This window comes from Enoplosus armatus, chromosome 3 (genome assembly GCF_043641665.1).
Source record: "Enoplosus armatus isolate fEnoArm2 chromosome 3, fEnoArm2.hap1, whole genome shotgun sequence".
NCBI lineage: Eukaryota > Metazoa > Chordata > Actinopteri > Centrarchiformes > Enoplosidae > Enoplosus > Enoplosus armatus.
Window position 1 is genome coordinate 20,481,734 of NC_092182.1, and position 15,211 is coordinate 20,496,944.

The 15,211-nt window shown below is 40.4% G+C and overlaps 1 protein-coding gene across 2 annotated transcripts in view; it reads left to right on the plus strand.

The window, feature by feature from the left end:
* slc12a5a (solute carrier family 12 member 5a) overlaps positions 1 to 15,211 on the plus strand; it is a 138,527-nt gene that overhangs the window by 111,258 nt on the left and 12,058 nt on the right. For both annotated transcript variants that reach the window (XM_070903470.1, XM_070903471.1), the window contains 5 exons: positions 113 to 259; positions 9,061 to 9,115; positions 10,051 to 10,181; positions 13,436 to 13,683; positions 14,414 to 14,625. In XM_070903470.1, the coding sequence (XP_070759571.1) occupies positions 113 to 259; positions 9,061 to 9,115; positions 10,051 to 10,181; positions 13,436 to 13,683; positions 14,414 to 14,625 (793 nt within the window). The remainder of the gene's footprint in view (positions 1 to 112; positions 260 to 9,060; positions 9,116 to 10,050; positions 10,182 to 13,435; positions 13,684 to 14,413; positions 14,626 to 15,211) is intronic.

Here is a 15,211-nt window from a genome sequence, read left to right on the forward strand (position 1 = left end):
AAATGCAGAACAAAACACAACAATCATGTTGCAAATATGGCTTATCAATTAAACTTATTGGTCCATGAATTCTCCAAGAGTTTTAATAACTTCTCCCCTCATCCTCTTCCAGGCCCCCCAGCTCGGCACTCTGATGGGCGTCTATCTGCCGTGCATCCAGAACATCTTCGGAGTGATCCTCTTCCTCAGGATGACCTGGTTGGTGGGAATCGGAGGTGTCATTGGGACTTTCATCATCGTCTTCATGTGCTGTGCCACAGTGAGTGTGTTACCTATTTTTGTTTCAGCCCTTCAGTTGCAGAACACTGGGGGCCGCCTCATGCAGCAGGTTGACCTGGTTTACCTTGAAATCAAGTGTCATTAAAGAGTGACCTTAAACTGGAGAGCAGCGTGTTGTAGCATACATGGCAGCACATAGCGTACAGGTAATGAACTGTGCAGTAGTAAAAGATACCAGATGGTCACCATTAGTACCTTCACTGAGACCAGTGGAGGGTAAAGAATCTGAGTACTGTATCTGTGGCTGGTTTAGGCCATTGTGGGCAAATGCTGCAAATCAATGAGCAGCATTTTTATATGACTTTTGCATAAATGCAATGAAGTACCTCGATTTGTCGGATAAAACACACATTCCCATTTGGTTATGTTATCCATGAATGGTTCCTCAATTGTTTAACGAGAAGAAATTGCTATATCATGAAATACATATATATGGTGGTGTAAAATTACATCCCACCTTACCTGGGGTGATAATCAATATCTTGGCGATAATTCTCTTCTTTGCCACCTCCTCTGTGGAGTCCAAAAAACACCCTAGCACAAAGCTGGTCCTCCTGATTAGTTTGTCCAGCCTCTTCCTGTCTGGAGCTGAGATTTAACGACCCTACAGACCACTGCAAGGAGTCGTAAATTGTCTTCCAGAGTCTCTAGATGACGTTAGTCTCCTGAGTAAGACTTTATATTGGCCCTTGCACACAGTCTACAGCCTTGCATTGTTAATTCAGTTCAATCAGTAAACTTAATCCCTAACAAAGGGTATAAAGGATGTGGCTGGTGATATTTTTGTTGTTGTGAACAAATCCTATGACAAGACCAAACAATATGATAGTCTGTGTTTGTTTCTCCAAGCCCATTCCTTCCCTCTGAAGACGTAAATCTTCTTTAAAAAGGCTGAGTAATTTCTTAAACAGCTGGGCATTGTAGTTTTCAGCAAATGCTACTCAACAGAAGTTAATGGTGCATTTGTTGTGGACTATATTCAGCTGCTAAGTATTTACAACAGCAGGATGGTGTATGTGGGATCAACTCAAAATACACTTGAGTGCCTATTTTCATGGTAATGTAAATAACATGTCACCCAGTGCAACAGTGAGGCTCAGTAACGTGTTATTTCTTTAGACAGCAATGGAGGTCTATGTCCCAGAGGAATAAGTTGTATCTTTGACTACACAGACAATACTGTTCGTAGAATCAACTCATTGTTGGTTTTAGTCTTTTGGCGTGCAGCTTTAAGTAGAATTTGCCAAAAACATCAGTCATCCTGTAACATACTCATAGTTGTTTTGCCTTTGTGAAAAAATAATTATTTTTAGTTTCTAAAGTGGTCATATTGACCCTGCTTCAAACCCAACAAAAGCCTCATTAAGGCAGCATTTCAAGAGAGGAGGTTTCATCTTATTTTAGCCAGTTTGATCATGCTGGCCATTGGTGGCTGTAACTGCAGACACATGACATCAGCTATGACGCTATCTTCACAGATCTTGTAGCAAACAAGGTTCCCTTTGAGATATGCAGAAAGAAGGGATCGGCCGCTCTTTCATCGCTCCAGTTGTATTTTAAAGATGCTGCGCGTTCAATCTGTAAAAAGAACAAAATGGATGATGACACACTGTGATGTTCCCTGGTTCCCATTAATGTCAGTGCCACGGAGCTGTCATGTGTCAGAGTGACTTTGGTGTTGGACTGACACCCTGTCGTGGCCTTGAGACTCGAATTACAAAAGACAGTGTCCCACAGGATCGGCAGCGCTGCTGTCAGTGATCTGAGTGGCTGTTACAAACTGATTGTGTTTGACTTGTTTGATGCATTTGATTGTCAGGGAACATATAATGTGCCTCCTCACTGAATGCCTAACATGTTATCTATTCAGGAGGAGGGAGTTATTTTGTATGTTATTGTGCAGGGCAGTTTAATTCAAACTGTGTGGGCTATCAGCTGTCAGGGTCGAGCATCTTCTCTCTGGTTTTGCAGTGTGCGTCGTGGCAGGACTGTATGTTGGCATGTCTGTGTGTTTGTGCAACCTAGATTCTCCTCTAGCACAGAGTGTATTTATAGAACAACCCCCTCAAATCCCAACCATAGCAAAGTTGCCTGCACAGACACACAGGCAATATGCTTCCCAATCACGTTTCTGTGTGACAGTGTAGAGAGGGCTTTGAAACGGCACACTGAGGGAAAGCAGTGTGTTTTATTTACTGTTTTTGTTTTGATTGTTGTACTCATTTGAAAACTGATATGACATGTAATTTCTGTAGATGCATTTTTGGGTGAAAATAATCACTAGCTCTAAAATATAAATATTCAGACTGTAGAATGTTAATTAAACCAAGGACACAGCGGGCCAATATAGTGCAATAACTGATTTCACATGTACTTACAATGGACAGTCAATCACTTTGAAATTGTTTTCCATTGGTAATGAATGTAAGGATCTGATGTTTATCTCAGTTTAACTGTTGGTGCATTTATTTTATTTTCTAAAAGAGGAGATTTTCTGTGAAAGCTTCTGAAAAAAATATGGTACTTTTTTTATTAAAACAAATAGTGCAGTGTAAAAAAAAAAAAAAAACATTAGGAAAAAGGCTCTAAGATGAAAGCTGGTTCAGACTCAGTTTGACAAGAAGTCATAGAAGACACAGCTACTATGCTACATTTCTTTACATGTCATATACTTACACAAACCTACATTCTGTTCCTCCCTCCTTTTCTCGCTCAATTTTTCTCACCATTTCTGTCTTTCTCACACACACACACACACTCATTTCTTATCAGTCACACCGTGCTCATTGCCGAGCCCCGGGGCGATAAGCCTGAGCGTGAACGGTGTGTGAGAAACCCCCACTTCTCTCCTCCTGAGCTCCTTACATAACACATAACCACCCAGCCCTCCAGGGGTTGCCAGCAACACACCACAGGATGGTGTGTGCATGTACATGTGTGTGTGTGCGTGTGTGTGTGTACATATGTATGCAGCGATCCCCCACTTTAGTGAAATCCACAGGACTTGAAGTGCGGAGGAATCACGCATGCTGTAGAGCTCGATAATATACAGCGTGACCCCCATGTTTTATTTACATGAATGCATGATGGGATATCACTGACAGAGCACTTTTCATTAGATGCTCAATCACAGCAGCACATATCTGTAGCTGTCGAACACTGTGCGCTGTTATTTTTCCGTCACGCAGCATTTTGACAGAGCATTAACGAGCCGCCGAACCCGCGGCGCATTGTGGGAATCATTATTATATGAGTAATGTGCCTCCATGTGGAACAGCCCTGACACATTATACCATTAACCATGAAATTATACACACAACCATTTTAAAAAGTCAGTATATGATCGCTCTCCAAGTCGGTGTATTCAAACATGCGCTGCGTGTGTGTATTTTTAGCCCAGATAATGAATGCAGGCTTGTCACCAAGATAAAATGAGGTTTAATATTCTAGATGGAAAGTCATCTGTTGTTTGGCCTTCCTCATTACTTCCAGGTCTTGAATCCAAATGCTGCGAGGGGAAGGGTGGTCTGCCCTCTGTCGTGACTCATTTAAATGCTAAGGATGCTTTTCTCCCTTCATCCCTTTCATTTTTTACTCTCATCTCTTTCGCTTGCTCAATTTCTCCAACCCTTTTTACATTTTACTGTCTCATTATTTCCTCTCTCTTCTCCTCCTCTCTTTTGCTTCCTCTGCCTCTCGTTCCGTCCACCTTTCCTCCTCTCTCTCGCACAGCTGCATCTCGTCCTCTTGTGCTCAGTCTCCCCGATGTCAGTCTGAAAGTAAAAATCACCTCCATCTCCTTCACCTGACGCTTTTGCCTTCTGCAGTTTACCATCCACAGGGATTTCATGTGATAAACAGCACTCTGAAAATAGACTTCTACTTTACCATTGTATGTGAATTGATGAAGTTGTACTTGACAAAACTATTCTGCGTTTGTGTAATGAAGCATGCTAATGAAGCACGCTCTCAGGGCAGCGCAAAAACTCCATTCCTGTCAAAACCAATTTCCGCTCAACTCCGAGGTCGACTAAAGGCCAAATCAGAGTTTGTCTGTAGCTTTGGGAAGAAACAGACCTAAAGTGTCCTTTGCAGTCAGCATCGCGGGTATATCAGCGAGCAGACTTTTCTTAAAAATGAAAATTAGCGTCTTCACCAAATACATTCCTCAGGCTCAGCTGTAATCATGATGGCTTAGCAATTATTCAAGTGTCGCTAGCATTCACGCTGCCATAGAAGGAAATCGTCCCTTTTGTTATGATGTGTAAGCTGTCTGCTGTTGTACCTCATATGAACAAGACAGATGGCAAGCATAATGTGACGTTTTCTGCTGGCACGCTTAGAAGCCAGAGGGCGTGTGGGTGCATGTGAGTTTGGAGGTCTCCAGCCTTCATAGAGAAATATAGCGTTAGAAAACGGCGTATACTCATATCAAACAAACTCTCAAACCTTCACAGTTTTAGGTTACCTGCACTGCCTGAAAGTGGGACAATAAAACAGGCCACAGGCTCTGGGTCAGTGGGAAAAAAAAGATGCTGCACATCCTGCCCACTACAGCAGAACACTGTGCCAGTCCACCAATCCGCTGCTGATTCAGACATGAGGTCATAAGGTAAAGTGGTCAATCATCTGACTTGGGAAAAAATAACAGACAAAAAGATGAAAAGGGTTTGTCTTAAATTTTAGATATTTAATCTACAATGTCTGTTCCTGGCGGCACATCAGGTTAATTTACATCTGCAGCAAATCAAAGTTCTGAGATCAGTGCAAACTTTGCAGGACGGTCAGAGTGATCCTCTGTGTTAGTGACAGCGGCTGATTGATGACATTTGTTAATGTCCCTGTCTACAGTGACACCCCGAGGCTCATGTGGAATAAAAGTAGGACACTGCTAAAAGTAAAGGTAAAGTGTCCTAATAGGATTTCATAAGAAAAGAAATCTCATCTGCTAGCTGCAAAATGACAGACAGACCATGAGGAACTGACCAGAGGATAGAAGTGAAATTACCAATCTCACCAGAGACAAAATGCTTGAGTGAGTTTTTAAAGGTCACAGTTGTTACTTTATCCTGTCTGGAACAATGTCTTGTTGACACAGTTAACATTGTACATCTACAATATCGATAGAATCCATCAAAATCTATTAACAAAAGGGGTAATTGACTATTCACTAAGCCCCACCCCCCTTAGTTACTGTTGCTACACCAGTTTTTCGTTCTCACACACATGTAGTTTACAACGATACGGTGGTAGATGTACAACTTGATTTTTTTTTAAACAATGGGTCCTTGATTTCACACAGACAAAACCAGCGGATGACCGCTAACATTGCCAGCTGAAATAGCAAGTGTCACTATCATCCTTTATCAGCTGTAGCTACCAAGCTAGCTAATTATCATTAGCACCATAGTTTAGAACTGTGTCCAGCTGACACTGTTTTGAAATGAGAAGCCTGTGAAAAGGTTTTAAATATGCACTTGATGGCTACATAAATTATATTGTGCGAAAAGACTGAGGCTCAAGCTTCATGTCCCTGGCAAAAAGTCAGCATCCCCACCAGCTGATGCTCAAGTGTAGAAGACATTGAAATAAAGGAGCAGCATTGTTCTTGTGCTGCAGGGTGACGTTAATGAGCCCTACACACAGTACAGTATGATAAGAAAAAAAATATTCTAACATAATCTTGTTTGAATTCTTGCTATAGAAACCGCACAGAAAGTATATGTACTTCAGAGCAAACTCAATGCCGAAACACTATATTATTATTATTATTATTATTATACATGCTTTTTGAAGACATTTTGGGAAAAAGACTGTATGACTGAAATATATGTCATCCAGCAACATGTATTACCTCTAATGTAAAGTACATCAGCCCTCTTTGACTGTACTAGTAAGTCTAAATCATATAAATCCATTGGTGGCAGTCCTGTACAGTTGTGTGGTGATTCGGTGACTCAGTATGCAACGGACTACCTCTGCGTGGCTCCTGCCCACATCAGATAAAACACTTAAACAATTACTGTCTTATCTGCTGTGGTGGGAGAAGAGCTTGTGGCCTCATTATGACCAGATTAGAGAGGAACAGAGCCCAATCCCACTCATTCTTCACTCCTGATCGTCAGTCCACGGGGCCCTCAGGTGACACTAACCACATTACAGTCTTCACAGATTGTCGAGCATAACCGGCCGGGACTCACCAGACATTCTTCCATCATAGGTCTCGCTCTGTGTTTGTTTCTTACTGGTTCACGGTACCTAAAAATGATGTAATGTAAAATTATTGTTAATTATTATTACTAGTAGTTGTAGTTGTTGCATTATTACATTTATGGGTGTAGCACTTTTCAAAAGCAAAGCACTTCAGATTGAGGATATGAAAAGTAAAACCCATTAAACCATTGAATTCACAATAGAGCCTGAGTGATAGGTCAATGCTAATATCGATAATCTGATAACAGTTTATCTGCCAATAAACGGTACTAAAGAATTGTGATTAACATATAAAGTTAACTAAATGTAAATTTCAAATGGTCAACTTTACTGGAAGTTCAATTTGTAGTAAGTTTAAACAACATCACAGTACAACAAAAATATATTAAAGTTGAGCCAAAAACAAACCAAAGATATATGAAAATGCTCATACACAACTGAAAGTCCCACTTTCACTCCAAAAATGTTTTGCTTATTGCTTTTTCCAAGTATTTTCACATAAAATATGTCTGTAGGGGGTCTTTAACTACAACAAACATTGAAATGAAATTTAACTTCATTATAATCATTAAATTAGTTTCAAGCTTATCTTTGGCGTTTCTGTATTGCAATTGCTTGTTACTCATCGGCATATACACCGATAACTATATATCTGTGATTAGCTAAAATAATTTTGATGTAACCGTCAGGCTCTGATTCATAATCTGTAAGATCAAAAGTACCATTGTGCCGTCATAACGTGACATCTTTTCCCTTTTGGATTTTTCATCTGCAAAGTTTCTGTAGGTTACATACAGCAGCTGGCTATCATCGTTGAAATTATAATTAACCAGTTTGTCTTCTGTACTGCTGCTGTAAATGTAAAATATGTGTTACAAAGAATTGCACCCAGGAAAGACCAACCCCACACTGAATGCAGACGTCAACAATTTCATAAACTGTGTTGAAGCTGAATCAGTAACAGCTGTATAAAAATACTGTGGTCTATAAAAAGTCGTATTTTGAACGCTGAAACAATGACTAAGACAATAAATACAATAGCAAGTAATGGCACAATGAAGAGAAAAAGTAAAAGTAGGAGCTGTTTTAGGAGATGGCACTGATTTTTACCAGCTCCTCCTCGTGCTCCTCTTTCTGTCTCCGTCGCACTCTTTCATGTGCAGACAATGTAAAAAGACACTCAGAAATTCAACAATAGCGTTTGAAAGAATGATGAAATCTTAATGCTGTCGTTGTACTGTCACACGCACAATCTCTCTTTCTCTCTTTGTCATTTTTTATTTTTCCGGCCCATTCTTCCACTCGCTGCCTGCATCCCTCCCTCTCTTCCTCTGCAGGCCAGTGAGGGTTGGCTGTTTGTGTTGCAGGCAACTACTGATCTCCATTCTAGCATGCCCTTACATTTCTTCCGGTGTTTTTCTCCCACTCAATACCGGAGTTACTTTAGAGTTGTCATTGGCTGTCTGAATGTGCTCTGACAGCTGCTGACAGGCCCGGTGGCATTATTATTTATCTAATCAACAACCAGTCCGCTTTAGCATTTAGCATCGCTGTAAATTGCTGTTGTCCTCACGTAAACTCCATCACAGGGTGTTTTGATGTTAGATACTTCAGGCCGGATGCTGTTATGATGGACATCACTGGGAGGGAATGAAAATATGGAGAGTTAACTTCCAAAAGCGTCTATCTGACAAAATAGTGGAAGTGACTTTTACTAAATGGCGGACCACATCAAATTAAAACAGTGTAGGTTTTAAGTGCTAGCAGCAAAGTCAGCGGTAGGTCGGAATTATCTCAACAACTATTGGATGGATTGCCATGAAATTTGATACATTAGGACGAGTCATTGGGACAAATCCTAATGACTTAAGTGATCTTCTGACTTTCTTTAGCACCACCAGCAGGTCAAAGTCTTTACTGATTTAGTGAAATATCTTTCCATCTATTGGGTGGATTGGCACAACAGACCTTCATGTCCCCCTCAGGATGAATTGTAATATATTTGGGGATCCTTGAACTTTTCCTCTAGCTCCATCATCAAGTCAAAAATGTCATTTGTCCAATGCTTTGATTTATAAACAAATACCTGTAAACCTAATGACATTCGCATCAGGCTCCGCTGCACTTTGCCTTTAGTGCTGGTTATCAAATGTTTGCACGTTAACAAGCTAAACTAAGATGGTTCAGATGGCCAGCTGTTTCCAGTGTTTCTGCTAACTTGGTAAACATTGTACAAGTTATAGCATGTTAGCATTGTCATTGTGAGCATGTTAGCTTGCTGGCATTAGCATTTAGCTCAAAGCAAAGCTATGCCAAAGTACAGCCTCGCTGTATGAATCCATGGCTTTTTCTTTTTGGATGTCTTTCTTTTATTAGTTAGATTTATTGATTATAAACATTACATTACGTTACATCTACTCTTTATTTTGTCATTGGGGTTTAATTATTTACAGTTTCTTGAAACTCAGTAATCAACTCTTTATATCCACAGCATATGCAGATTTTGATAAATATGATTTAATAATCTTTTTTCTGCTCCTCTGTCATCTCCCCTCCCTGCCTGTGTAGACCATGCTGACTGCCATCTCGATGAGTGCCATCGCTACCAATGGAGTAGTGCCAGGTGGGTGAGCAGACGCTGGCACCACACAGTCATCACTGTTTGAGTCTGTCCGCTTCTAAATTTCTCTTTTCACTGATTGCTTTTGGCACATTATACCCAGCGCAGCTTGATATCCCCACTAACATTCAAAGCTTTAGTCTGGGATCTTGTGCACTTTAACTTGTCGTCACACAATGTTATTTAAACAAAACAAAACGTCAGCCAAAATGCATGAAATGTAAAACCGAGTGTATGTGTTTGTATCTGTATGCAGACACATTAATGTACACATTATGTAGTATAGCTATATTTCATAATGTGAGTTTACATAGTAATGATGGCCTGCGTCTCACCAGTTGGTGTGCGTACAGCAGGGGTCAGAGCAAATTACAGGCTTGTGGTGAAGTGTGGAAGTGTACGCCAATTATAACTGTCTCTGTTATAACTGGTACCAGCCTTTATGCTGCAAAGTGCTGATTAAGGTCTATTTATTTATGTTCAGTTAATTTATTTGCACACTGTTGGGAAATACAAGCACTGTGGTACAACAAAAAGATTAGTTGGAACTGTTGGAAAGCAATGTGACACAAGCAAAGTTGTACAATCAGACAAATAATTTATTATTTTATTATTTATAAACATGTAATTAATTCTGGGTGTCACAATCAATTATTAATTTTCAAGTAAAAATAGCGAACATTTACCTTATAGCTTCACAAACTTGGAGTTTCTTCCTTTCATTTGTTATAACTTGAATACCTTGGGGTTTGGCTGTTAGTTGCACAAATTCAAACAATTATCAGACCATATTTTGGGCTCTGGTAACATCATAGGCATTAAAAAATTGTGATTCATACAGTTGCACATTAAAAGAGTATGTCCATTAAATCACATACATACCTACATACAAACATAATTCTGAGTGTTTCTGTTAACACCGTTGTTCTTGTGTGTAGCTGGAGGCTCCTACTACATGATATCCCGTTCACTGGGCCCAGAGTTTGGGGGAGCAGTGGGGATCTGTTTCTATCTGGGGACCACCTACGCTGGAGCCATGTACATCCTGGGGGCCATTGAACTCCTCCTGGTGAGAAACATCCTCTGCAATCCTCTCTCATTCTTTTACTGTCATCATCATCAGGCCGTCTGCTTCATATTTTACAATTTTCTGAAGGTTACATTTTTGTGCCATTGACAATATTTACAGTGTGAGCCCACTGACTCAGAGATTCTGTGGCTGGAAGCAAACAGAAACAGTTGAGATGTCGCTTGGAAGAGAGGTGGGATCAAGAGGAATATACTACGAGTGTGTGGTCAAGGATTAGCATCAAACAGTCCAGAGTTGATTCAGCTTAATATGTCGGACCATTCAGCGAATGTTTACATGATCATGGGACTCTCCTACAAATCAAAATATAAAATGGTTCATTTCTCTGCAGGTGCATGGCCTATTTCTCACCGCAGATTTATTCTCAGACTGACTCTGGTTAATAATTGGTGAAAAATTTGACAACATTTCCTGAACAGCCTGCCATGTTTTCTCAGACTGGAAATTAGACGCAAAGACCAATGACAGCCCAGTGAGTGGGCTCATGTTAATGTTAGTAAAGGGGAGAACTGTCAACTGTCTCTTTTGTGCAGCCTTCTTGAAATGGCATCCATTTCACGCTCATTCATGCATGCGGTTGCCAGACCACAATGAGAGAAAGGGGAAATGATGGGATAGCTTTGCCAGGTTAGTGGAGGATGACCACTCAAATCACAGCTTTTCCTTCCCTGCAGTAAACTCTGCAACATCATACTTTGACAATTTTGTCACAGTGATAACACTGTCACAAAAGCTGCTCTCGAGAGGAAGGAGATGTCATTGTGCAGCAAGTGTCATGATTGAATATGACCTCTTAATTAAATTATGTTGCTAATACATAAAAGATTTGGTTCCACGTTGCTCTGGTCCAAGGTCCAAAACTGGTGCCAATATTGGAAATGGTTCAAGGAGCCAAACAAAACCAGCAGCACCGAGGCATTCAAACACCAATCACTGATATCACTGAAAATATGGTTATTCTTTTTTTTTTTCAATCATTGAAATGTCTTTTTCAAGGGAGTCCTGGCCTATCCTGATAATCTGACTGAATTACCATTTTGTTTCCACTTCATTATTCAATCTGACAATGTGTTCACGTTAGCCTTTTTCTGTTTGGGAATGGAAATACACTTTCTTGCCAAGTTAGTTGAGACGTGTCTGCATGTTCAATATGGAGCTACCTCCAACAAGCTAGTTAGCTCAGCTTAGCTCCGAGGTCTGGAACCAGCCTAGAACTGGCCAAAAAGAAAACATAAAAGCCTCCACATGCTGTCTGCACATAAATCGTAAAAATGTTTCTTTTTAAAGTCACAGGTGAACAAGTTGGAGCGACTTTATCTTCTGTAATGTGATGTATTTCCAACTGAAACAGAATATATGGGCAGGTTCAGTTATGATTTGTCTTAGATCAGGAGGAGGAAGAGGGAGAAATGAATAAATTAGACCTCAGCCGCATTCAAGTTTTTGCCAACGGACATTCAAACACACACCTCTGACCCATGATATCTCCCTGCTAACTACTATGAGGCTATGAGCTAATGGTCAAGGGCGGTTTTATAAGGTTAGCTAGAAGAGAAGAGAGGATTTCTTTTTTACATAAAAATATTCAAATATAACAGGATTATTGTTTCACAGTGTCATTAATAGGTTTTAAGTCCAATTGGGCAGCATATAATCCAGGAAGAGTTTTTGACGTCACTGTAATCCTTGACAGCCAAATGCTTTTTCTGCTTGATCGCTGCAGACGTTGACACCTCAGTGCAGAAAAATTAATGGCGAATCTGCAAACGTGACAAAAATCCTGTGCTCCAAAACAAAAAAATGAAACGACACCGCCATGTGCCGCATGCCTTTGTGAAAATAGAGTTCTTCTCCTTCAGTTTATTTTCCTCCTCACTGCTCTTTGAAGCTATTTTTTCTCAAGCTGTGTGTTCTTCAACGTGAATTCTGATCAGTTGATGAAATGCAGGGATCTTTCATCTCGATCTCCACTCCTCCCCTCCTCCTCCTCCTCCTCCTCCTCCTCCTCTGCCTTTTATTCCACACTTCTTCCACTGCAGTCCCCCATGCTGCATGGACTATTGGGTAATTATGCAAATACTGCATTAGTGAGCGATCAAGACACTGGCGGAGTAACAAGACCATTCCTTGAAACAGCTCTCGTCACTTTGGTCCACTGTTATCAACAAACCAGAGTGTCTTTTTTTATTTTTTTATTCTTCCGTTATTCTCATTCTGGATGCCTCTAATGGATATGCAGAGTTTGATCATGCCTGGAGGTTAATTCTGTCTTCTGGGTCAAAGCTGGCTTAGTTTCCATTGTAAAATAACAATCCCTGCAGAATTGTAAGGAGCGGATCTGGAGAAGGCTGATTTGAATATGTTTCATCCTTCCACCCAAGCCAAGAACACAAACTGATGCTGCTATTTTAGGAAGCATGAACAGTTCACAGTGAAGCAGGAGATTTGTTTGCCTAGTGATATGCTGTTCTTAGCATCAGATCAGTTTCTCCAGCCAAATTACCGGAATGAGCCACAACTCCCTGCTTGTTCTTCTCAATTTTATTTCCTCTTTATGGGGATTCAACTGTTTTGGGTGGAAACCAAATGATTATTCGAAAAAAAAGAAAAGAAGAAGAAATTCCCATGCTTATGTAACAGCTTCGCCATGAATCATCTAAAGCTGATGACAGATACTGACGGGCTAATTAGGGGTTTACCGTTTTATATATGATGGGACTATTCTTAGATTGACCCGTAGTAAAAGTATAATAGTGGCAGTTAATTTTGAATATTAATACCATGCTTGAGTTCTTTAATTAAACTGAATTAAAATAGCAAATGATGTGTGCTGCTTCAAGCTCCAGGAGAGGACTGTTAATGTGAGCATCACATGTTTTCACACTTCACAGAGTTGTCCTCCTCACTCACCTCATGCTTTTCTCACCTCTCTTTTATTATATTTCGGCTTTTTTTTTGCTTTTTTTACCTAGGGTGAAATTTATTAAATTCAGCAGTAAACAATGAGGTAGAGGAGCAGGCTTATGACCTGAAATCTGCCAGTTTAAATCCCCAGACAGGCTGGGGAAAAAGTGAGCAGGGAGAGTAGATGAGTAACATTTGCATTCTCTAAACAACTGATGCCCCTGAGCTACAATGACATTATATAGAACTTTTATGTGGAAAAATGCAGGTGTGCTTTCCCTGGCTATATACAGGGAGAAATAAATAATAACGTAACCCCTCTACTTCAGATCTACATAGCGCCCAAGGCGGCCATCTTTCCCCTGGAGGGCCTGGAGGGTGCTGAGGCAGAGGCCGCCCTGCTGAACAACATGCGCGTGTACGGGACCATCCTGTTGACCTCCATGGCCACGGTGGTGTTTGTCGGCGTGAAGTACGTCAACAAGCTGGCCCTGGTGTTTCTGGCCTGCGTCATACTCTCCATCCTGGCCGTCTACGCCGGGGTCATCAAGACCGCCGTCGACCCTCCCGTATTCCCGTAAGCAGTGACAACAGAATATAAGCTTAGCCACAAAACATAACATGACAGATAAGCAGAGAAACACACCTGGGCACATACAATACACACCTGATGTAGGAACACAAGCACACAACACATTCTAGGCTTGTAAAGTCACTACATTGATTGCGTTGATTTGAAAGCTTGGAAATTAAGTGTGTTGAATGAGTGTTTGTTTTAACTTCTAGACTTGTAGGTTAAAACAGAGCTAACTTTGGTTGCCATTTTATTTCAGCATGCAGTTATAGTCATTAAGATGCTGATGAATCAACAGCTTTATGTAACCTAGACGTCTCACTTTAGCACATTTTTAACATCAGATTTTTAGACGTGTTTTGACCTGCAAAAATCACTAAATCAATGATTCCTGGGGTTGTATTGTTGTTTGAGGCTAAAGTTTGTAATTTAAAACAGATTACATTCGTCTCCAAATGCTTAAGTGTTTTGTTTTTTTGCTTACTAAATCAGTTTAGTTACTGTTGTAGCATAAGTGACCAAATTAATCAAATTGAACTGAATCAAATCACATTTCAGGCAGAATGTGACATTTTATGATTTAATATATTGAACCTTTACAAAAGAAGTCAAAAGAAATTGCTGACACCAAACACCACACACACACACACTCTCTGACACACTCACACACACACACACACACAGCTACTACGACAATGCTCCGACAGACAGTTTGTGCTTTTCTTCCCTTCAGTGTGTGTGTCTTGGGCAACCGCACTTTGGTGTGGAAGACCTTTGATGTGTGTGCCAAGACGGTAGAGACAGCGAATGGGACAGTCACCACCCAGCTGTGGCGCCTGTTCTGTGATTCGCCTCTCCTCAACGCTACCTGCGACAAGTTCTTTGCAACCAACAATGTGTCCCAGATCCAGGGCATCCCGGGGGTCACCAGTGGAATCCTGGCAGGTTGGTTCATCCAGTTTGGATCTGCCAATGTATAATCGACATACAGAAATTACAAATATCTATCTCTTTCTCATGGTGTTAGCATTCTCTCCTCGAAGGAAAAAATGCTTTCTTAAACTGCATCGTTGTGCCAAGGTGGTCTTAAAACAGGTTACGGCAATGTGCTTTGCATTTTCTGAGCATTTTTGCAACTTTTGCAAAAGCAATTTTCTTTTTTGTACAAAAATCAGTTGTTAAATGGGGAAACATAACAATTTTACCAGTATGAGTTTGAGTAATAGATACACTGAATTCTCTAAATTGGATTAGAATGTGTTTTTATGTCTCATATATACACAAAAATATCTAATGTAAATGTAAAAATATGTAATATGCCATACAAAGAAACTGTTTCACAATATAACAATTTCTGTCATTTCACAACAGTCACCATTGTGCAATGTTACATATGATGAGCTGCAATTCTCACTTTTTCCTTGACTGCGAAAAACATCTGGTCTCTTGCTCTCACTAAGCAGGTGCAAACACTGTTTCTCACTCCACCTATATGTGACACACTTGTTGCATCCTTGTTGCTGGCTGCAAC